Source organism: Mobula birostris, chromosome 22 (genome assembly GCF_030028105.1).
Source record: "Mobula birostris isolate sMobBir1 chromosome 22, sMobBir1.hap1, whole genome shotgun sequence".
In the NCBI taxonomy this organism is placed as follows: Eukaryota; Metazoa; Chordata; class Chondrichthyes; order Myliobatiformes; family Myliobatidae; genus Mobula; species Mobula birostris.
Window position 1 is genome coordinate 52,408,185 of NC_092391.1, and position 25,497 is coordinate 52,433,681.

General features: G+C 41.8%; 1 protein-coding gene across 3 annotated transcripts in view; it reads left to right on the forward strand.

Moving 5' to 3' along the window:
- The window catches only part of LOC140186211 (M-phase phosphoprotein 9), a 118,291-nt gene that overhangs the window by 7,593 nt on the left and 85,201 nt on the right, over positions 1 to 25,497 (forward strand). For 2 of the 3 annotated variants that reach the window (XM_072240188.1, XM_072240189.1), the window contains exon 2: positions 25,274 to 25,406. In XM_072240188.1, coding sequence (XP_072096289.1) covers positions 25,274 to 25,406 — 133 coding nt within the window. Of the gene's footprint in view, positions 1 to 15,736; positions 15,805 to 25,273; positions 25,407 to 25,497 lie in introns of those variants that run through there. The other variant, XM_072240190.1, reaches the window with a different exon arrangement.

Here is a 25,497-nt window from a genome sequence, read left to right on the forward strand (position 1 = left end):
AAAATTTGAAGGTTCAGTGAACTATGCAGAGGATAGCGATAATTTTAAGGAGAGATAGACAGCAGTTGAAATTTAATATTGAAAAACCTGAAGTGTTACATTTTGGTAGGGGGAATGAGAGAAAGTGAGTGGCAGGTGCAGATACATCTGCCCTTCAGGGGCACTTGCTTAGCCCCCCCCGGATCAGGGTCACGTGAAGCCATGGGAGCAGGTGGTCGATGGTCGTTTGAGCAGCTGGTGCATATCACAAGTCCTGGTTATGTGACCACTGACGTCAGGCAGACAATCTCTGAAGAGTATTGATAATAGTTGTGTCACCCGTCTTGTAAAGACACTGCCCAGAAGAAGGTGATGGCAAAGCACTTCTGTAGAACAATTTGCTAAGAGCAATCGTGTTCATGGAAAGACCATGATCACCTACGTCATACAATAGCACATAAGCAATGAATGACTGAGAGGAGACAGTGGAGTGGTTAAGATTTATAATATCAAAAAGAGTAATAACCCTGAGGATTCCAGAAATAAAATCAAGTTTTAACAAAGGAAGATCAAGAAATTGGCAAGGAAGAAAGTACAAGATTTAAAAAAAATAATCTGCTGAAGAGTGTGTATATGAACTGCAAAAGCATCTATTGAAGGGCAGGAAGAAAACAATGAACCAAAATTTATATTGGCCTCTTACAGTTATGAAACAAGACAAGTTAAGCAGGCGTTTTGGTTCTTCTTTTATAGAGATGGAAAGAGATTAAAAAGCTGAAAGAAATCATGTCTCTTTTAAAACAAAAATCTGGAGGGATTAATAGCATTGAGGAATTTCCAGGAGTTGATGACCTACATACAAAAGCTTTGGAAAAAGATGGCTGTAGGTATTGAGACATCCTGTAGATTCTAGAGTACTTCCCATAGTTTGGAAGATGGAAAATGTTATTCCACTGTTCAAGTAATAGAGAGCGAAAACAGAAAACAAGGGCTATTTAGCCTAATATTAGAGTGCTGGAATCTACTATTAAAGAGTTGGTGAAATTATATAGGACCAAGGAAGGTCAGCATCAGCTTATGAAAAAGAAACTGATGGATCTAGTCTTTGTGGTTTCCCCTTAGTTGCAGCTAATTGATATGGTATTGGACTTTCAAAAAACTGCAATAAGGTACTGCACATTATTAAAGAAAATCAAATCTTTTTGGCTGATTTGGACTGGGGTTTGGTCATCTTTTGGTGTGGGTTTCTGTCAGTGTTGAGGGGTTGTAGGTTTTGGGACAGACAGTGCCTGTGTCAGGGCTTTGGATGGATTGTCCATTCGTAATAAGTGGACTAGAACATATCAACAGGGATGTACGGCTCAGGCTTTATAAGGCATTGGTCAGACCACATTTGGAATATTGTGAGCAGTTTTAGGCCCTGTATCTATGAAAAGATCTACTGGTCCTGGAGAGGGTCTAAATTATTTGCCACAGATTGCGATGGAGCCTAAGTCTTTAAGTGTATTTAAGGCAGAGGTTGATAGGTTCTTAATTGGTAACATGGTTAAAAGTTGCATGGATTTTCCAGGCGGAGAAAGAATTGAAAAAAAATCAACTATGATTGAGTGGTGGATCAGACTTGGGCTGAGTGGCCTGATTATTCTTCTGACAATGATGCCAAATCTATGACACACGTGCCCAAGATGGAATGCTCAAAACCTTTGTTGGGATGTGGCATTGAATGCCAGCCCTCAATTCTTTAAACCCTATCCATATTAAAAAGATACAGTTGCAAGAAAAAGAGTTTGTGAGCCCTCTGCGATTATCTGCTTTTTTTGCATTAATTACTCATAAAATGTGGTCTGATCTTAATCCAAGGCACAATTCTAGACAAACACAATCTGCCTAAACTAATAATACACAAACATTTGTACTTTTCCTCTCTTTATTGAACACATTGTTTTTAATTATCCACAATTCAGGCTGGAAAAAGTATGTGAACCCTTGTATTTAATAACTGGTAGAACCTCCTTTAGCAGCAATAACCTCCACCAAACCTTTCCTGTAGCTGCTGATCAGACTTACACAACGGTGAGGAGCAATATTATTAGACTATTCCTCCATTCAAAACTGTTTCAGTTCATCAATATTTCTGGGATACCTTGCGTGAACATTCCTCTTCAGGTCAGGCCACAGCATCTCAATTGGGTTAGGGTCTGGACTCCGGCTTGGCCATTCCAAAACACAAATTTTCTTCTTTTTAAATCATTCTGTTGTTAATTTACTCTTGTTTTGGTTCATTGTCCTGTTACATCATCCAACTTCTATCAAGCTTTAGATGACGGACCACTACCCTGACATTTTCCTGTCTTGATTCAATTTTGAATCTTTTGTTCCCTCAATGATTGCAAGCAACCAAGTCAAGTCACTTTTTATTGTCATTTCGACCATAACTGCTGGTACAGTACACAGTAAAAACGAGACAAAACTTTTCAGGACCATGGTGCTACCTGCAGCAATACAAAAACTACACTGAACTACGTAAAACAACACAAAAACTACACTAGACTACAGACCTACCCAGGACTGCATAAAGTGCACAAAACAGTGCAGGCATTACAATAAATAATAAACAAGACAATAGGCACAGTAGAGGGCAGTAGGTTGGTGTCAGTCCAGGCTCTGGGTATTGAGGAGTCTTACATCTTGGGGGAAGAAACTGTTACATAGTCTGGTCGTGAGAGCTTGAATGCTTCGGTGCCTTTTGCCAGATGGCAGGAGGGAGAAACAAATTACAACTGGAAATAGAAAAGGCTTGTCACAAGGGCAGTGTTATGATAATTGTGGGGGATTTTAACATGCGAGTAGATTGGAAAAATCAGGTCGGCACTGGATCTCGAGAGAGAATTTGTAGAATGTCTGCGAGATGGCTTTTTAGAACAGCTTGTTGTTGAGCCCACTAGGGGATCGGCTGTACTGGATTGGGTATTGTGTAATGAACCGGAGGTGATTAGAGAGATTGAGGTGAAGGAACCCTTAGGAGGCAGTGATCATAACATGATTGAGTTCACTGTGAAATTAGAAAAAGAGAAGCTGAAATCTGATGTGTCGGTGTTTCAGTGGAGTAAAGGAAACTACAGTGGCATGAGAGAGGAACTGGCCAAAGTTGACTGGAAAGAGACACTGGCGGGAAAGACGGCAGAGCAGCAGTGGCTGGAGTTTATGCGAGAAATGAGGAATGTGCAAGACAGGTATATTCCAAAAAAGAAGAAATTTTCGAGTGGAAAAAGGATGCAACCGTGGTTGACAAGAGAAGTCAAAGCCAAAGTTAAAGCTAAGGAGAGGGCATACAAGGAAGCAAAAATTAGTGGGAAGACAGAGGATTGGGAAGTCTTTAAAACCTTACAAAAGGAAACCAAGAAGGTCATTAAGAGAGAAAAGATTAACTATGAAAGGAAACTAGCAAATAATATCGAAGAGGATACTAGAAGCTTTTTCAAGTATATAAAGAGTAAAAGACAGGTGAGAGTAGATATAGGACCGATAGAAAATGATGCTGGAGAAATTGTAATGGGAGATGAGGAGATGGCAGAGGAACTGAACAAGTATTTTGCATCAGTCTTCACTGAGGAAGACAGCAGGATACCGGACACTCAAGGGTGGCAGGGAAGAGAAGTGTGCGCAGTCACAATTACGACAGAGAAAGTACTCAGGAAGCTGAATAGGCTAAAGGTCGATAAATCTCCTGGACCAGATGGAATGCACCCTCGTGTTCTGAAGGAAGTAGCTGTGGAGATTACGGAGGCATTAGCGACATCTTTCAAAAGTCGATAGATTCTGGCATGGTTCCGGAGGACTGGAAGATTGCAAATGTCACTCTGCTATTTAAGAAGGGGGCAAGGAAGCAAAAAGGAAATTATAGACCTGTTAGCTTGATGTTGGTGGTTGGGAAGTTGTTGGAGTCGATTGTCAAGGATGAGGTTACAGAGTACCTGGAGGCATATGACAAGATAGGCAGAACTCAGCATGGATTCCTTAAAGGAAAATCCTGCCTGACAAACCTATTACAATTTTTTGAGGAAATTACCAGTAGGCTAGACAAGGGAGATGCAGTGGATGTTGTATATTTGGATTTTCAGAAGGCCTTTGACAAGGTGCCACACATGAGGCTGCTTAACAAGATAAGAGCCCATGGAATTACAGGAAAGTTACATATGTGGATAGAGTGTTGGCTGATTGGCAGGAAACAGAGAGTGGGAATAAAGGGATCCTATTCTGGTTGGCTGCCGGTTACCAGTGGTGTTCCACAGGGATCAGTGTTGGGGCCGCTTCTTTTTACATTGTACATCAACGATTTGGATTATGGAATAGAGGGCTTTGTGGCTAAGTTTGCTGATGATACGAAGATAGGTGGAGGGGCCGGTAGTGCTGAGGAAACGGAGAGTCTGCAGAGAGACTTGGATAGATTGGAAGAATGGGCAGAGAAGTGGCAAATGAAGTACAATGTTGGAAAGTGTATGGTTATGCACTTTGGCAGAAAAAATAAACGGGCGGACTATTATTTAAATGGGGAAAGAATTCAAAGTTCTGAGATGCAACGGGACTTGGGAGTCCTCATACAGGATTCCCTTAAAGTTAACCTCCAGGTTGAGTCAGTGGTGAAGAAGGCGAATGCAATGTTGACATTCATTTCTAGAGGAATGGAGTATAGGAGCAGGGATGTGATGTTGAGGCTCTATAAGGCGCTGGTGAGATCTCACTTGGAGTACTGTGGGCAGTTTTGGTCTCCTTATTTAAGAAAGGATGTGCTGACGTTGGAGAGGGTACAGAGAAGATTCACTAGAATGATTCCAGGAATGAGAGGGTTAACATATGAGGAACGTTTGTCCGCTCTTGGACTGTATTCCTTGGAGTTTAGAAGAATGAGGGGAGACCTCATAGAAACATTTCGAATGTTAAAAGGCATGGACAGAGTGGATGTGGCAAAGTGGTTTCCCATGATGGGGGAGTCTAGTACGAGAGGGCATGACTTCAGGATTGAAGGGCGCCCATTCAGAACAGAAATGCGAAAAAATTTTTTGAGTCAGAGGGTGGTGAATCTACGGAATTTGTTGCCACGGGCAGCAGTGGAGGCCAAGTCACTGGGTGTCTTTAAGGCAGAGATTGATAGGTATCTGAGTAGCCAGGGCATCAAAGGTTATGGTGAGAAGGCGGGGCAGTGGGACTAATTAGGATAAAATGGATCAGCTCATGATAAAATGGCGGAGCAGACTCGATGGGCCGAATGTCCTACTTCTGCTCCTTTGTCTTATGGTCTTATGGTATGAGGAGTGCCTGGGGTACTTCATAATGCTGTTTGCTTTATGGATGCAGCGTGTAGTGTAAATGGCTGTAATAGCAGGAAGAGAGACCCCGATGATCTTCTCAACTGACCTCCCTGTCTGTTGCAGGGTCTTGCGATCCGAGATGGTGCAATTCCTGAACCAGGCAGTGATGCAGCTGCTCAGAATGCTCTCAATACAACCTCTGTAGAATGTGGTGAGGATGGGGGGTGGGGGGTGGACTTTCCTCAGCCTTCACAGAAAGTAGAGATGCTGCTGGGCTTTCTTTGCTATGGAGCTGGTGTTGAGGGACCAGGTGAGATTCTCTACCAGGTGAACACCAAGAAATTTGGTGCTCTTAACAATCTCTACGGAGGAGTTGTCGATGTTCAGCGGAGTGGTTGCTCTGTGTCCTCCTGAAATCAACAACCATCTCTTTTGTTTTGTTTACATTCAGAGACAGGTTGTTGGCTCTGCACCTCCTCTCTATATGCTGACTCATCGTTCTTGCTGATGAGACCCACTACGGTTGTGTCATCGGCGAACTTGATGATGTGGTTCGAGCTGTGTATTGCAGCACAGTCGTGGGTCAACAGAGTGAACAGCAGTGGACTGAGCACACAGTCCTGGGGGCCCCCGTGCTCAGTGTGATGGTGTTGGAGATGCTGCTTCCAATCCGGACTGACTGAGGTCTCCCGGTCAGGAAGTCTAGGATCCAGTTGCAGAGGGAGGTGTTCAGGCCCAGTAGGCTCAGCTTTCCAATCAGTTTCTGAGGAATGATTGTGTTGAATGCTGAACTGAAGTCTATGAACAGCATTCAAATGTACGTGTCTTTTTTGTCCAGGTGGATTAGGGCCAGGTGGAGGATGGTGGCAATGGTGTCGTCTGTTGAGTGGTTGGGACGGTACGCGGACTGCAGGGGGTCCAGTGAGGGGGGCAGCAGGGTCTTGATGTGCCTCATTATGAGCCTCTCGAAACACTTCATGATGATGGATGTGAGTGCAACGGGACAGTAGTCATTGAGGCAGGACACTGAAGACTTCCGCACCGGGACAATGGTGGCAGCCTTGAAGCACGTAGGAATGACGATGCTGCTCAGGGAGATGTTGAAGATGTCAGTGAGAATATCTGCTAGCTGGTCTGCACATCCTCTAAGCACTCTGCCAGGAATATTGTCTGGTCCAGCAACCTTCCATGGGTTGACCCTGCACAGGGTTCTCCTCACACCATCCACGGTAAGACACAGCCCCAAACCATGATGTTCCTTCTACCATGGTTCACAGTTGGGATGATGTTTTAAAGTTGGTGTGCAGTGCCCTTTTTCCTCCAAGCATAGCGGAGTGTATTTCTGCCAAGAAGTTCAACTTTTGTCTCATCTGTCCACAGAACATTGTCGCAGAAGCATTATAGAACATTCAGGTGTTCTTTTGCAAAATTGAGACATGCAATAATATTGTGCTGTTGTTTTTTTTTTGTTTTGGAGAACAGTTGTTTCCTTTATGGTGTCCTTCCATGAACACCATTCATGTTCAGTGGTTTTCTTATGGTGGATGCATGAACAGAGACTTTATCAAATTCCAGAGATTTCTGCTGGTCTTTTGCTGATTCTTTTTCAATGCCTTCAGCTTTGCAGCTGGTGTTATTTATTTATTTATTTATTTTTTGCAGGATGCCCATTCCTAGGGAGAGCAGCAACAGTACTGAGTTTCCTCCATTTGTAGACAGTTTCTATTACCGTGGACTGACGTACACTCAGGTCTTTAGAAATGCTTTTGTAGAGTGGGGGCGCTGTTGAGCCATGAGCAAGTAGGACGCACCCTCCTGTAGCTCTGGTAGATTTGATCTTAAAACTTCATTTACACCAGGTCAATTTGTGGTTTAGGGTGGCAATCGAAGGGGAGGTGCTCTTCAATACATAACAGAAGGAGAAAGAGTGAAGGAGTGCGCTACAAAATGCCGAGAAGAGGAACAGCTAAGGCAGAGACAAACAAAGAAACAGGCCCAATTGCTGCCTCGGAGCTCGCGAGTGAGGGCAACGTGAAGCCACGTGCACAGAATATGGACAACAATGCGATATTGGTGGCCATAGAGTCGCTACATGCAGAGCTAACTACAGTGAAGTCAGACATCTAAGAAAATTGAAGAAAAAGTTGCAGAGATAGCGGTCTCTTTGAGAAGTGAAATTGCTTCATTGAAAGCGGAAAATGACGCTGTGATTACTCCATTGAAAGCTCAGTTGAATACACAAGATCAGACTCTGAAAGAGATAGCAGAGTCGACTAACGGAGCTTCGGACATAGTTGTGGAGCTGGAAGGCAAGGTGAAACGACTTGATGGGCAAGTTGAACATCTTTCTGAAAAATGCCTGGATTTAGAGGGACGTTCGAAACGACAGAATCAGAGAATTGCAGGCCTACGAGAGGGGAAGGAAAATGGGCACAAAACGAGATTTCGCAGCACAGATGCTAAAAGAAGCTCTAAACCTGGAAGAAACTCCCGTGATGGATCGAGCACATAGAGCACTTTGGAAGTGCCCAGGGGATGACGAGCCACCATGACACCTGATCGTTAGGATCCATTATTGCCTTGTATTTGAAGATGTAATGCAGAAGGCGATAGGTACCAAGAATCTACAATATCAGGGGCAAAGGATTCAGATCTTCAGAGACCTTCCATCCACGGTGGCTAAATGACATGCGGCTTTCAAACCGGTCAGGAGGCTGCTGTGGGATAGACCCGGAGTCAAGTTTGGCCTCCTCTATCCCGCGAAGTTGCGAGTGACAGTTAATGGAACTGAGGTGGTGTTTACAGATCCAGAAGCTGCTCGCCAGTATGCGGAATGTCATTTGGGAAATGCTGAGAAGTGACTGTGCACAGTGAGAAGAAACCCCTTACAGAATGAAGATGCCCCAAGTAAAACTCTGCAGGAGGAAATTGTGAAGGTTTCGGACATTAATGAGGCTGTGCTTCTAATCTCTGTAGAAAACAGTTTGGATTGTACTATGTCGGATCAAGGTTTTATGAGTGCACAGGTAGTAATAAGAGTTGGTCTAAACTGGTGTTGAATGAGGAGTATGTTGTTAGTGGTGCTAGAGTAAGTTATAGCTTTGAGAATCACACTTATTTTAACATCTCGATGATCTCTGTTTGATAGATTTTCTCGGTTTTTACATTCCGATGCCAGATTTGGCTTTGTGACCATCTATATAACTGGGGTGCTACTAAATTGGTTCAGAGAAATGTTAGAGAATCAAGAAGTCATTCCTAGAGTTTTGACTAGGTGTATTTGTGTATGGAGATGTGGATTTTTTTGTTGGTTATTTCGAGCTTTCAAGGGTGATGGGGGTTGTGGGGGGGGGGAGGGACAGGGGTAAGGGAGTGCTGTTTAGGATCCATTCAATTCTAATGACCGATAGATTTACAAGGTCCAGAACAGATCAAAAACATTATCATACAGATGTTAAATACTGAGATGGTAGGAGGTCAGGGGACAAGAAACCGCATTATTTTTTGTTTTTGGAATGTAAATGGGATTAATGAGCCGGTGAAAAGGGGTAAAGTGCTGTCTCACCTAAAATCGCTACAGGCCGATGTGATCTTCTTGCAGGAAACACATTTGAAGAATGAAGCTCACTGTAAAATTATGGGCAAGTGGATAGGCCAAATATATTCCTCAAAGTTTCCAATGAAATCTAGGGGTGTGGCAATAATAATTTGCAGAAAAGTTCCATTTTGTCACCTAACAACAATAGTGGATAAGGATGGAAGATATGTTATAGTTACTGGGGAAATACGATCTATGCCAGTTACCTTACTGAATACCTATGGACCAAACTGGGATGACCCGGAATTTTTTAGACCAGTTTTAGGATTGATACCAGAGGTCTCCAGCACTAACCTGATTATTGGAGGGGATTTTAATTTTGTTCGGGATACATAGTTAGACAGATCTTCCAATCGGAGGGCATTACCATCAAAGGCAAGTAACCTGCCGAAAATATATATAGACAATATGAATCTGTGAGAGAGATGGAGACTATTCAACCCAACAGGGAGAGAGTATTCATTCCACTCTAGAGTTCATAATGTATATACTACGATTGACTATCTCCTCGATAACATAATATTGTCATCTCAGACCACAGCCCTGTTGCTTTTTCACTGGAGCTGGGTGAATCAATGTAAATACATAGAAATTGGAGGTTTAATCCTCAGCTACTTACAAATCCAAAATTTTGTGAGTATTTAGAAACGCAAATTTTATTGTTTTCAGAGACGAATGATAATAGTGAAACGCCCCCAGGACTACTATGGGAAACATGTAAAGCCTATGTTAGAGGATGTATAATTTCTTTTCAGTCTTCCCTAAAGAAACGTAGTAGAGCAGAACAAATAGAACTAGAAGAACAAATACGTAAATTAGACACGGAAAATGCGTGACAACCATCCGCAGAAAAATACAACGGAGTTTCAGCACTAAAATACAAACTTAACCAAATACTCTTCAGAAAGGATGTGCAGAGCCTTTATGTTTGCAAAACAGAATTTCTTTCAATTTGGTGATAGACCACACAAATTGCTGGCAAGACAGCTACGCAAATCGGAAAGTGATCAGGCCATTCATAAAATTAAATTGGACTCTGGTGCTCTGTTGATGTCACACAAAGACATTAATCAAAGATTCCGTCAGTATTATGAAAAGTTATATGCATCTCAATCTAATGTACCGACGGGGAGCGTGCATACATTTCTGGACACTTGTAGGCTACCTTCACTCAATCTGACGGAGTGTCGAGCTTTGGAAGCAGAGATTACAAATGACGAAATAGAAAGAACAATAAGATCCCTGAAAAATGGCAAGAGTCCAGGTTCGGATGGAATGGGTAATGAGTTTTATAAGAAGTTTAGTGACTTATTAGCACGTTTTATGGTAAGGATGTATAGAAAGTCGTTTGAAACTGGCAAGTACCCTGAACGAGGCCATTATCACCCTTATTCGGAAGAAGGACAAAGACCCAGAGAAGGAAGGATCTTATAGGCCGATTTCACTGCTAAATTCGGATCAGAAGAATTCGACTAAAATGCTGGCAAGGAGACTCGGTCAGCAGATAAATAAATTGGTACACTCAGATACACTTTAGGGTTTATCCCTAAAAGGAATTCTTTCCATAACATCAGGCACCTTCTTAATATAATGCATTCCCCAAGACATCCTAAGGAAGGCCTTATAATATTAAGTTTAGATGCTGAGAAAGCATTTGACCAAATGGAATGGCAATACCTCTGAGGTTTTGGAAAAAATTCGGAATGGAAGACAAATTTATAACTTGGATTAAGCTACTGTACAGTAACCCTAGTGCTAAAATACTAACTAATCAGACCCTCTCGGAACCATTCATTTCGCACAGGGGCACAAGACAGGGCTGTCCCTTATTGTTTGCGTTGGCCCTGGAACCGCTGGTGGAGACGATACATTCTCACGCCGAAATTTATGGGTACAATACAAATATACTATCAACAAAATTTCCCTTTGTGTGGACGATGTTTTGTTGTTTATATTTTATTACTAGGCTGCTAACGTTAGCCATACAGCATACTGGATAGATGATACAGTTGTACTTCCAGGATGGTTGGAGATGGAGGGTGAGGAACTTTACTCAGAGAGTGGTGGCTGTGTGGAACAAGTTTCCAGCAGAAGTGATTGGGGCAGGTCTGATGTTGTCGTTTAAAGTTAAATTGGATAGATATATGGACAGGAAGGGAATGGAGGGTTATGGACCCAGTGTAGGTCGGTGGGACTAGGTGAGAGTAGGAGTTCGGCATGGACTAGAAGGGCCAAGATGGCCTGTTTCCATGCTGTAATTGTTATATGGTTATATGATTGCCTACCATATTCCATAGGGGCAATCATTATGTCCCCATTCGGTTAAATAAAGCCTGTTATAGAGGCAATCTCATTATCCATAGCACCATACAGATGTGGAGAGAAATGGGGAAGCATTTGAAACTAAGAGCATTATCTTTTCTTGTACCTATATCAGCGAACCCCCCTTTTATCCCCTCATCTATAAATGGGGCCTTTGATGCATGGCGAGAATTAGGGATACGCAGCGTTGGAGACTTTGTACATATAGTACAAGGGATTTTTGCGTCATTTCAGCAGCTCCAGAACAAATTTGGATTGTAAAAGAGTCATTTTTTTCAGGTGTCATCAGCTAAGACACTATATAAGATCACATCTTTCTGGTTTTGAGATGGCAGAACCTGGTAAATTAGATAGTCATTTAAGATCATGTTTAGGGACAGAACACATCATTGCCTATCTGTATGATGTCATACAAAACAAGTGTCATACAACAATGGATAATATTAAAAAAAAGTGGGAAAAGGAGTTGAGTACAGAGATAGAGGAGGTTATATGGAATGAGGCTTTGGAATATGTTAACTCCTGTCCGATCAATGCCAGGCATTGTTTAATACAATTTCCTTTTTCAATATTTTTATTAATTTTCTACATGAAATACAGAGTTCAAGAAAAAAGAAATATATCAAATACATTATAATGAATCGCACATACAAACTCCTTACTCTATGTTCATACAAATTGATTAATTCATAATATTGAAATGTAGTAAATTTATTGTATGGAAAAAAATGTAACCCACTACCAAGACCAAAGCTAATTAGTAAAGAAGAAAAAAGAAAAAAAAAGTATATTATTATCCATCATCTGTGCTTTAATGGCAAATCAAAGGTTTTGAAAATAGTTCAGAAAAGGTTCCCACAATGTTTGGAAGTCTTGATTAGATTCAGAAATTGAACACCAAATCTTCTGTAAATTTAAGCATGACATCACATCATGCAGCCATTGAATGTCAGTGGGCGGGACTGCATCTTTCCATTTAAGCAAGAGCACCCTCCTAGCCATAAGAGAAATAAAAGCCAAAATGTGCAAATTAGATTTCTCCAAAATAATATCCTTTCCTCCAACAATACCAAATAAAGTGGTCAAAGGATTAGGCTTAAAATTTACTTTGAAAAGTACCGAGAAGATTTGAAATACTTCTTTCCAATATTTTTCAAGACCCGGGCATGCCCAAAACATATGAATGAGTGAAACTTCTCCTCAGAAATTGAAGTCTGTAAGTCTTGTTCCCAAAGATTTTTAATTTTACCTAAAGGAGCACTTCTCATTCCCAGCAACATATTATAAGTATTAGATATAGATCCATTATAAAAAGGTTTCAAATTAAAAATTACATCTAGTAGATTCTTATCAGGACTTTTAGGAAATGTACATATCTGAGACTGCAAAAAGTCTCTTATTATTTCTCTTTTTGGATCCTCACTTCCTTTATCCCTGAGTAAGTTAACTGACAATTTGGTAGTTAAACGTACTATGAGAATTTGGGTACAATTCCGAAAATACTTTGGCTTATTGAGATTTTCTCTTCTAGGTCCCATTTTTTCTAATTATTTTAAAAAAATCTTCTATGATAGATGTGGCTTTTAAAGAATGGGATAGATTAGGTATTAAATGCTTCCAGGACTTTTTGTGGAGGGAAGTCTCCTTTCATTTGAGCAACTGTCAGCTAAATATAGCTTACCCAAAACTCACTTATTTTGATACCTACAAATAAGAGACTTTTTACGGTCTCAAATATGTTTAATACAATTTAAAATCCTACATAGACTACATTACTCAAAAGTAAGGATTCAAAAAATATTCGCAGAGGTGTCTCCAATGTGCAAGAAATGCAAGTCCTTGGAGGCAAATTTGTTACATAGTTATGCTTTATGTCCCAGGATACAAGAGTGTTGAAAGCAAATATCTGAGGTCCTGTCGAAGGTACTAAAGGTTCAGGTGATACCAGACCCCATTTTAATAATTTTTGGAACTTCTGTGAGGTCAAATAAATTCCAGGCTACCCAGCAACAGCTACTGACCTATGGCATACTTAATGGAAAGAAACTCGTGTTGATGTTCTGGAAAAAGGAGGAAACTCCATCACTCAGACAATGGCTGGCTGCATTAATGGATACTCTGCATCTAGAGAGGAAAAGATACGTTATCAAAGACAGACTCAAGGAATTTGAAAAAATCTGAGCACCATTACTGTTGTATTTAGAAGAGACCGACAGCTGAACTAAGTGTGGGGGGGCGGTAGGGCCTAAACAGCACATACGGGAGGGGTGAGGGGAGGGTAGGGCTGGGAAGGGGAAGGGAGACGGGGTGGTAGGGTTTCCTTTTCTTTTTGCTTGTTTACTATACATACATTCATTTGACTTTCATTATGTTATAAGAAAGAAAAGAAAAAAGAAACGTACTTTAGGACATTGTCGGATGTGGTTAAGCTGATGTTGCTTCACAATAAAAACATTTTGAAAGAGAAATGCTTTTGTAGCCTTTTCCAGCTTGATGCATCTCTACAACTCTTCTTCTAAGGTCCTCACAAAGTTGTTTTGATCAAGACATGGTGCACATAAACAAATCTTTCTTGAGAAGAGCAGGCTCTGTCAGTAAGCTGATTTTGTGCGTCTTTTTTATATAGGGCAGGGCACCTCTACAACTCACACCTCCAATCTCATCTCATTGATAGGAGCACCTGACTTCAAATAACTTTTGTAGAAGGCATTACCTCAGAGGTTCACATACTGTTTTGAACGTAGACTGTGATTGTTTAAATGGTGCACTCAGTAATGACAAGAAGTACAATTGTTTGTGTGTTATTAGCTTAGTCAGACTGTGTTTGTCTAGTATTGTGACCTAGATAAAGACCAGGCCACATTTTATGAGTAATTAGTGCAGAAAACCAGGTTATTGCAAAGGGTTCAAAAACGTTTTCTTTCAACTGTACATAATTATGTTCACTGCAGAATGGAGCAAGTGATTTTTGAACAACTCAGCAGTGATTCAAGGCTAAAGTACATTTATTATCAAAGAATGTATAAGTTATACACCTTGAGATTTGTTTACTCACAGGCAGTTGCAAAGCGAAATCCGAAGAACCCAATTTGAAAAACAGACCAATATAAAGGGGGGGGGTGGAACTACACATGCAAACAATAGAAGCAAACGACAGTCTCCTGAACCAGATTGAGTCCTTGGATCTGCTCCCTGGAGCTGAGTAGGCCCGTGTCTACTTGTATTAGCTATCTCAGTTCATATTAGATAAGAAGAACATCTTGGGAGAGCGAGTGAAATCGGTATGACCCTTTCCTCTAGTCCGGGCACTTGGGCTTTCCAGTCTATCTGGGCCAGTGTTTTAATTGTCCAAGCACTGGGTAGTGCTGCGTTCTAGGACCTGGGCCCTGTCGCAGTGTCACACCTGGGCCGCACAGCCCAAAGCCATTCTTGATCTCATTAAATCAGCTTGGTGCTTGGAGTGATCCAACCTCGCACCCGGGTTAAATAGATGGGCATCAAAACTCTTCCGTATTGACTCCTCTCCAAATCATTCACTCCAACAGTGACAGCGATACCAACTCCATCTGCGATCCTGTCTTGAACACATTGCCTCTTGGCTTTGTGATGCCACACAGCCCGTCCTTCAAATCAGCTTCGCCTTCACTTGTTTCTTCATTGTTTGCGGTGATAGTTGAGATGTTTTCACTGACTTGGCGCCAGCTAGAGAGATGCGACAACATGTGACATTGGATGATGCAGTTTGAAAGTCTTGCATACCTGGTATTTGGATAGTAAACAATTACAGTAACAATGCTTCTTATTTAGAAATGATATTTTTCAATTTCCTTGATATTTTTCAATTTTTTGAATAGGCTTTTGAAAATTCTTTATTTCAATGTCTGTTGTACTTTATTATAGGCATCCATTAGTCTCGTAAGACCATGGATTTGCGCCTTGGAAGGTTTCCAGGGCACAGGCCTGGGCAAGGTTGTATGGAAGACCGGCAGTTGACCATGCCGCAAGTCTCCCCTCTCCACGCCACCAATGTTGTCCAAGGGAAGGACATTAGGACCCATACAGCTTGGCACCGGTGTCATCGCGGAGCAATGTGTGGTTAAGTGCCTTGCCCAAGGACACAACACGCTGCCTCAGCCAAGGCTCAAACTAGTGACCTTCAGATCACTAGACGAACGCCCTAACCACTTGGCCACATGCCAACACACTTTATTAATAGTATAACATTGACCAAACCATCACTACTTTATCATTTCCTGTCAAGTTCAAGTTTAATTGACATTCGACCATACATGAATAGAATCAGGATCAGGTTTGATATCACCAGCATATGTTGTGAAATTTGTCGTCTTTGTGGCAGCAGTACAATGTAATGCATAATATGTATTATGTATGATTTAATACATATACATACTATGGTCTGTGGTCTAATGTAAAAAGCTGTTTCTGAATCGTTGAGTGTGTGCCTTCAGGCTTCTGTACCCACCTCCCTGATGGTAACAATGAGAACAAGGCGTGTCCTGGGCGATGAGGGTTCTTAATGATGGATTCTGCCTTTTTGAGGCATGGCTCCTTGAAGATGTCCTGGATACTACGGAGGTTAGTACCCATGATGGAGCTGACTAAGTTTACAGCTCTTTGCAGCTTATTTTGATCCTGTGCCTTAGCCATCCCCCACCCCTCATACTAACTGTTGTACCCCCATCAAGGGTCAAAGCTTTAAATGAGCGATTGGGTTTTGGGGGGAAGTATTGAGAAGAAATTCCTTCAAATAGAGACAATATCTATTTGTAATTCTGCATCTACTGTAAAAAGACTCTGGTGGCTCAGTAGTTAAGCATATTTAGGACAGAGGCAGAAAGATGTTTTGATATAAAGGGAATTAGGGATATGGGATTAGTGCAGGAAAATGGTGCAAAGACGTACCAGTTAGTAGGTTAATTGGTCATTGAGTACAGCACAGAAACAGGCCCTTTGGCCGTCTAGTCTGTGTCAAAACATTTAAACTGCCGAATGCCATTGACCAGCACCGGGACCGTAGCCCTCCGTACCCCTACCATTCATGTACCTATCCAAACTTCTCTTAAATGTTGAAATTGAGCTCAAATGCACCACTTGTGTTGGCAGCTCATTCCACATTCTCACCAAGCTCTGAGTGAAGAAGTTTCCTCTCATGTTCCCCTTAAACTTTTCACCTTTCACCCTTAGCCCATGACCTCTGGTTGTAGTCCCACTCAACCTCAGTGGAAAAAGCCTGCTTGCATTTACGATTTCATAATTTTCTATACCTCTATCAGATCTCCTTTTAATCTTCTACGTTCCAAGGCATAATGTCCCTAACCTATTCAGTCTTTCCATATAACTCAGGCTTTTTTTCTCTGTACTCTTTCAATCTTGTAAATCGTTTTGTGATGGGTCCTGGATTAAATCAGGGGATTACTGGGAGGTGTGGCTTGAAGGGTCAGAAGGGTCCATTCTGCACAGCATCTCAATAAATCAGAGGTTCATTTTATTATCAAAGTTTATATGCTTAATACAACTCTGAGATTTATCTTCTCCAAATTGCCATAATGTACAGAAAACCATAGAAGTAGCTGAAAGAAAGACATCAATGCCCCCCTTGCCCTCTAGCTGTAATCCCCCCGCATGAAAAGAAAAAGAAACAAAAACTCTCGCAAACCCCAAACCCCCTCAACCACTCCCTCACACAAAAACTAACAGATCAGAACATCAAACTCCAAACCCCGGCCTGCCAATTGCCAACAAGAAAGAACGGGCAAAAAGACTTTTAAAAAAAAACTAACTGAAAGAGGCCTATATGAACTATAGTCTAATCCATAAATCCCAGAATTTCAATAACATCTCAGAGAGCATCAGCATCTGAGGGAATCGACATGAACCAGCACTTTCGAGCAGGCCTCTCTGAGAACTGCTTGCTCTCCTCTATGCTTCAATCTTCCTTGCCACTTCGATCAGTGAGAAATGTGGTTGATCATGGGCCCTCATCTCTTCTCTGAGCTTTTCCTCGTGATAGCTCGTGCTTGCATTTCTTTCCTATAATTTTCTTGGACAGCAGAATGCTAGCTCACTTGATCGAACTACAAACTGTAAGTCACAGGCTCTAACAGTTTTTTAAAAAAAGATGAAAAGAATAAGTAGAAGATGTATAACAGCTGAAATGATTGACTTTCTGGAAGATGCTGTCTGTGGAACTGTTGTTCACTGGTGCTGTCTTGACTGGAAGTTAAATAAATAAATGGTGCTGGTGTAAAAAAGTGAACTTATTAAACCAGCACAAGGGGTCCAAATAACCTACATCCGGTTTTTATACTTTACATTTTGGTCTGTAATCTAGCTATAGGAACATTTAAGATCCTGGGATCCGTTTTCTGCCACTAGATGTCGCAAGCGTATTAAATGGAGTTGTGAGTGCAACAGGTTTGTTCAGTTTTTCTTGGAGTCCAATCAAATCTTTTTAAAATGGGCATTAGATTGTAAATATTGCTACTGTGATTAAAGATTAAATCTCTATGTTCCTGCATGCAGCTACTAATTTAGCATTACACTTCTTTGATTCAGGAAGGTGGTATGTAATTAATAATTAAGCAAGTTGTTTTTGTTTCCTATACGGTTTTTATGATGTAAAAATACAAATGCAAAATCATTTGTCAAACGTATAAATGAAACATCTTCTTTGGAAAAACAAAGCACGAAGATAACATCTAATCTGTACTGGCTCGGTGCAAGAGCAATTCAGCTGCGACTTCTCATCTGTCCTATTCACTTCGTCCTGCAAATCTTTTCCCCCCAGATATTTTTCCAGGTCTGTGTTGAATATGGTAGTTGAGCTGCTACCATACCAGTTGAACTGTCTATGGCAGTGATTTCCAACTGCTAACCACTTGTGTTAAAATGTTTTGTTTATCTATCCTTTCATTCTTTTGGCTTTTATCTTCATTCTGTTTTCTCTGTTGTCTACTTCCAGCAATGGGCAATATTATCCATCTGCCTGGATCTTTCATAATGTAATAAAACACCCTCCAATTCCTCACAACCTCTTCTGTTCCATGGGATACAATCCCGACTTTTACAGTCTTTCCAGATTACATTTTCCCTTGTCCTTCCTACTATTCTGGCAGATCTTTTCTGCATCCCATCAAATCCTTCTCGTTTTCCTAAAGAACTGGATGCCATCTTAATGAACAAATATTGTTTATATACAAAGGTTCATCAGAGCTTGTGGTTTAAGATAGCGCTGGTGAATCTCAGCGACTTCTAGCTGGTGGCTGATGAAACGAGGAAAGCGACTAAATACCTCAGTTAATTTTAAAAACGCAAATGTCCGGTGCTCTCGATGTGGCCTTCTATATATTGGCGAGACCCGACGCAGACTGGGAGACCGCTTTGCTGAACACCTACGCTCTGTCCGCCAGAGAAAGCAGGATCTCCCAGTGGCCACACATTTTAAATCCACATCCCATTCCCATTCTGACTTGTCTATCCACGACCTCCTCTACTGTAAAGATGAAGCCACACTCGGGTTGGAGGAACAACACCTTATATTCCATCTGGGTGGCCTCCAACCTGATGGCATGAACATCGACTTCTCTAACTTCTGCTATTGCCCCACCTCCCCCTTGTACCCCATCTGTTATTTATTTTTATACACACATTCTTTCTCTCACTCTCCTTTTTCTCCCTCTGTCCCTCTGAATATACCCCTTGCCCATCCTCTGGGTCCCCCCCCCCACCCCCCCCCCCCGTCTTTCTCCCTGGGCCTCCTGTCCCATGATCCTCTCATATCCCCTTTGCCAATCACCTGTCCAGCTCTTGGCTCCATCCCTTCCCCCTCCTGTCTTCTCCTATCATTTTGGATCTCCCCCTCCCCCTCCCACTTTCAAATCTCTTACTCACTCTTCCTTCAGTTAGTCCTGACGAAGGGTCTTGGCCTGAAACGTCGACTGCTCCTCTTCCTAGAGATGCTGCCTGGCCTGCTGCGTTCACCAGCAACTTTGATGTGTGTTACTTCAATTAATTGCTCTTTTTCTGGTAAATGGTCATCACAAGAAATAGTCTGTTACTTCCCTTTGGGCCTGGAGGCAATTCAATGTGGCAGAATTGGAGGCAAGGCAGTGGGGGCCATCACTGAGAGTGAGGAAGAGCTGAGTTTCAATAGATTTAAATGCTGACTGAATCAGAAAGGTCAGGTAAAGGCCCAATATAAGCCTGAGATTTGTTTTCCTGTGGGCATACTCAATAAATCTATAGAATAATAACCATAACAGAATCGATAAAAGACCATCCAACTTGGGCGTTCAACCAGAGTGCAGAAGACAACAAACTCTGCAAATAAAAAAGTAATAAAAATAAATAAGCAATAAATACCAGGAGTATGAGATGAGGAGTCCTTGAAAGTGAGTCAGGTTGTAGGAACAGTTCGGTGATGGGGCGAGTGAAGTTATCCCCTCTGGTTCAAGAGCCTGATAGTAGAGGGGTAATAACTGTTCCTGAACCTGGTGGCTTGAGTACTGAGGCTCCTGTACTTTCTTCCTGATGGCAGCAGCGAGAAGAGAGCATATCCTGGGTGGTGGGGGGGGGGTGGGGAGCGCTGATGGATGCTGCTTTCATGTACTTTACTTAAATTACTCAGGATCCCATGTGCATTTTTTTTTACCCACTTTCTCAAACTGACTTGCTAATTTCAATAAACCACTCAGAAATATTCTTAGATCTTTTATGTCCTGTAATCTTTTTAGAATTGTGCCTTCCAGTTGATATTATTGTCTCTTGTTGTTCTTATCAACATTTAACAGCTAATAAACTCTAGGTTTTATCTGCCACCATCTGCTCATTCTACCTAGCATGTTGATAATCTCATGAAGTCTATTCCTTTCCTCACAGTTCAAAGTTCAAAGTAAATTTATATCGCCATATGCAGCCCTGAGTTTAATTTTTCTGTGGGCTTACTCAGCAAATTACAGAATAGTAACGATAGCACAATCAATGAAATATCAACCAGACTGCAGAAGACAAACAACTGTGCAAATGTCAATATAAATAGCAGTAAATAATGAGAACATGAGATAAAGAGTCCTTAAAGAGATTATTGGTTGTGGGAACATTTTAATGATGGGGCAAGTGAGTGTAGCTGTTCCCTTTTATTTAAGAACCTGATGGTTGAGGGGTAATAACTGTTCTTGAACCTGGTGGTGCAAGTCCTGAGGCTCTTGTACAGGTGTCCCCCGCTTTTCGAACGTTCGCTTTACGAAACCTCACTGTTACGAAAGACCTACATTAGTATCCTATTTTCGCTTTCAGAAGGTGTTTTCACTGTTACGAAGGAAGGCAACGCATGATTAAAAAAATCAGCACGCGATAAAAGGCAGCGCGTGTCCCGAGCAGCCGCTCTCCCCTGGATTTGGAACGGCATTGCTTAAACATGTGCTTGTGAGCAGCCGTTAGCAAGATGAGTTCTGAGGTATTGGAAAAGCCTAAAAGAGCTCGTAAGGGTGTTACACTTAGCATAAAACTAGACATAATTAACCGTTTTGATCGTGGTGAACGAAGCAAGGACAAAGTGAGTTTGGCTTGTGGAAGCTGACGAAGATGATGTTGAAGAGGTTTTGGCATCCTATGACCAAGAACTGATAGATGAAGAGTTGATGCAATTGGAAGAAGAAAGGATAACAATCGAAACCGAATGCAGTAACGAACGGACCGAAAGTGACTGTGTGAGATTTTCGCTGCAATGATAAAGTAGGACTTTAATTTTGAAAGGTTACGTAGGTTTAGGGGATATTTGCAGGATGGTTTGAATCCTTACAAACAACTGTATGATAGAAAAATGCGCGAGGCTCAGCAGTCAAGCAAGTCTTCCACATCAGCCACAACAGGCGACGAACCTTGATCTTCGACATCGAGGCGGGCAGTCATAGGAGAAGATGAGCTGCCTGCCCTGATCGACGATGAGCTGACACCCCCCGTGTCCCACCACCTCAACACCCGGGCCCCGGACAGATACTGTACCGATTCGCAGAGAATGCAGCAGTAGCCGGGAGGCACACGGCATATTTTTAAGAAAAAAGCCGAAATAAACATGCTAATTAATTAGGTGCCGCCGACACGTAATTGTCGACCCAGATCAGTGCCGATTTCCGATTGCATCGCCTCTGATCTGGGCTGACAATTATGTGTCGACGGCACCTAATTAATTAGCATGTTTATTTCGGCTTTTTTTCTTAAAGATATGCTGTGTGCCTCCCGGCTACTGCTGCGTTCTTCGCGGCAATGTATCGGGTTGGCGGCCCGGAGGGTGGGGGCCACTGCAGCACCCAGCCTGCGACGACTCAGTCTAACACACCATCATCAGTTTGCTCGGCAAGCTGTCTTCCCGATTCCGGTAAGTGATACTACACTGTACATACATTATTTCTACTTTGTATAGGCCGTGTATTTTTACGTGTTATTTGGTAGATTTGGCAGCCTCATAGCTTAAAGGTTACTGGAGAGCGCATTTATACCAACAGCGCTTGCGTGAGATTTTCGCTATCGAGATCTGTGTAGGCAATCGTTGTAGAGAAGTATTTCTACTTTATATAGGCTGTGTATTTATCATATCATTCCTGCCTTTACTATATGTTATGGTTATTATAGGTTTTATGTGTTATTTGTCATGATTTGGTAGGTTATTTTTGGGTCTGCGAACGCTCACAAGATTTTCCCATATAAATAAATGGTAATTGCTTCTTCGCTTTACGACATTTCGGCTTACGAACCATTTTATAGGAACACTGTACCTTCGGATGGCGGGGGAAACCTGTACTTTCTACCTGATGGCAACGATGAGAAGAGAGCATGTAGATGTGCTCAGTGGTTGGGAGGACTTTACCCGTGATGGACTGGGCCAAATCCACTACCTTTTGTAGGATTTTTCGTTCCAGTGCATCCAGTACACATCTATAGAAGTTTGTCAACATTCTATTATCTCTACAGGTTTTGCTTCTCCTGTAGATAATGGAAATTGTGGCCTGTACACACACACACATCATGAATATATCCAGTGTTTCTTGTACCAAACCTCATGGAGACATATTGTACACCTCCCTTTAGTCTGTAGAGCAGTATTTGGCTGCTGGTGACATTTTCCACATTGCTGTGTAGCCCCTTTTATTTCATGGCTCTAATCTATTATGCAGTAGCATATAAAATGTATGTTTGTTTTAAAAAAAATTCATGTCTGGGTGTATACACATATATGTAAATATATGTTAAATGAGGACCCGAAACACTGGATGACCCCAGGTTACATCACTGATGATATGTTCCAGTTCATCCTAGGATTTACCTCAGAACCACTCTCCTCCCCTTTCTTCCATTTCCTTTTCTTTCTTTCCTGAACACTCCTTGTATGGAGAAGTAATTGGAATCCATTCTTGCCCTTCTTCAGCAGTGTTTGTTATTGTCACTTTGTAGAAATCTTGTGTGCTTATTTGCATTTGCAGCTGAGCAAACTGGTTAAACCCACTGCTTCATTTATGTAGAACCTTTTGTATTCTGTCTGATTCTGCCCAAGAATGTTCTGTTACTTGCTCTGCTACCTTTTGTACCTCCTAATAACTCTTCCATACTTTTAATGTTATTTTCATTTTCCAAAATCTCAGTTTTTTTTGTGTGTGATCATCTAATAAAAATTGGACCTATGCTGATCCTTCAATGCAGTCTGCTTTCTGGGTAGCTCACAGTGACTGCTGTTCACCTGTTACAAGCTAAGTGACTTTACTTGTCAATGCTTCCAGCTCTTTTATTAATTCTGATATTTGATATACACAAATTCACATTTTTTAGTACAAATGTACCTCGCGTTCTGAATGCGAGGTGCCTTTTTGAGATTCATGCAGTCAGTGTATTTGTATCTGGGCTTATTCTTAACCAATACATTTACTTACTTGCTTACTGCCCATTATGTCTGGCATTTAGGACAGCAATGAAGGTCTTCAACCTCTGTCTGTATAGAAGGATTCTTCATTGCTGTTTCCGTAATAATTTTTTTTTGACCAGTCAAGGTTGTTAACCCTGAGCTGAACCCCCAAACCTGGAGGACTGGTGGACCACGCTTGATCTGACCTCTACCCTTTGGCCTTTTTGGCACGGGTGACCCTACCAAGAGCCAAAGTGCAAGGCCCTGACTCCAGCCAATGTAGCTCACTTGGTCCTGGAGGCATAGAAGCCTTCAAACCCTATGACAAGGTTGTGGTCTTCTTGTAAGAACCAATAAATTTGTTAACATGAAAGTCTGCAGATCTTGGAAATCCAGAGCAACACGTGTAAAATGCCGGCAGAACTCAGCAGGTCAGGCAGTGAATAAATAGTCGACTTTTTGGGCTGAGACCCTTCATCAGGATTGAAATAGAAGGGGATAGACACCTGAATAAAAAGTGGGGAGAAGGGGAGGAGGATAGCTAGATAGGCGAGGAGAGGTAAAAGACCTGAGTAGGGAATGGGGGGGGGGGGGGGGGCGGGGGGAGGAGAGGGAAAAATTTTTACCAGAAAGAGAAATTGATGTTCGTGCCATCAGGTTGAAGGCTGCCCAGACGGAATATAAGGTGTTGCTCTTCCACCCTGAGGTGGCCTTCTCTTAGCAGAAGAGGAGGTATGGATCGACATGTCGGAGTGGGAATTAAAATGTTTGGCCACCAGGAAGTTCCCAGGAAGGCTTTTGGTGGATGGATAAATATTTTGCTTGAATTAGAAATTTCAATATTACTCAAAGATGGTCTAAATTTTGTAGAGAAAGAATTTCTTTGTATTGGGTTAGAATAATATTTTCGAATGAAAGGTTTTACAATTGTGCCAAGAATTGTGAAAAGGGAGAATCTTCTCCATGTATGTTATTATTCTTTTTTAGCTGTAAAAGTACACCTGGACTCTTGTAAGATGGATGGTAGAAATTATGTCAAAACTGTTCTAGTTAACTTGGAAACGGGCCCTTCAACTCATAATTTCACCTGACCATCGAGCATCCTATTTACACTAATATGATCTTAAAACCCATTTTATTTCCTCCAGATTCCCGTAAACTTCCTCCAAAATCTACTCCTGACATCTACATTATGGCCAGTTTAAGTAGCCAGGGCTATTTGCCAATCTACAAATGTTTGGGATGTGCCAGTAAAATGGAGCACCTGAATGAAATGTCCAATGTCCCGTGCTCCCAGTTCTGCTCCCCTACACTGGTAAGCCCTGTCATAAATTGGGGGGCTGCTTTGTCGAGCAAGCCCATCTGCCACAAGCGGGGCTTCGCAGTGGCCATCCATTTTAATTCTGATACCCGTTCCCATTCCGACATCCGATGCTTGGTCCATGGTCACCTCTTGTGCCAAGGTGAGGCCACTCTCAGGATGGAGGAACGACATCTGGGTAGCCTCCAACATGATGACATGAGTATAGAATTTCTCCATTCTGTAAACAAATTCCACCTCCCCTCTATTCCCAACTTTTATTTCTTGGGCCCCTTCCTCCTTCACTTTCTCCCATGGTCTACTCTCCTCTCCTATCAGGTTCTTTCCTCTTCTTCTCCAGCCCTTGACCTTTCCTACCCACCTGGCTTCACCTTCTAGCTTGTCCTTCTTCCCCTCCCCTGACCTTTTTATTCTGGCATCTTCCCCTTTTCTTCTCAGTCTTGAAGGAGGGTTTTGGCCTGAAATGTCCACAATTTATTCACTTCCATAGAAGCTGCCTGACCTGCTGGGTTCCCCCAGCACTGTGTGTGTATTGATAGAGCATGTGCAAACTCCACAGAGCACTGAACCTGGAACTTGATTGCCAGTGCCACTTTCTAATCTCGATGAATAGTAAATCCTTATTTTAGTGCATACATGCACATTTTAGGCCCATGGCAATATTAAAATGTATACTGCAACCTTACTTTGTGTTTAAGAATTGATATAAGAACTGTGCTGACAGTATGCCTGTATGTATATTGATTCTAAAACGATTATCATTAATTAGTAGGGTAAGCATATTGTTGTCTGATAATTGCACTCTAATCGTTTTTGTACTCTACAATTAGGTTCTACTTTCAAGAACATTTGAAGAAGAATTTGCTGTCAATAAATCCAAGTGCCCTTCAAACCTTGGAGACTTTAATGCAGGAGATTCAAAATACTAGTCGGGCAGATCCTGAGATTCTGAAGAGTTGTGAGGTTGGTTGTTTGATTTGATTTTGTAAGTTTAAATGTTTCCAGACTATGAGTTAATGTACCACTGGATATGTTTATAAAGTCAAACAAGCCA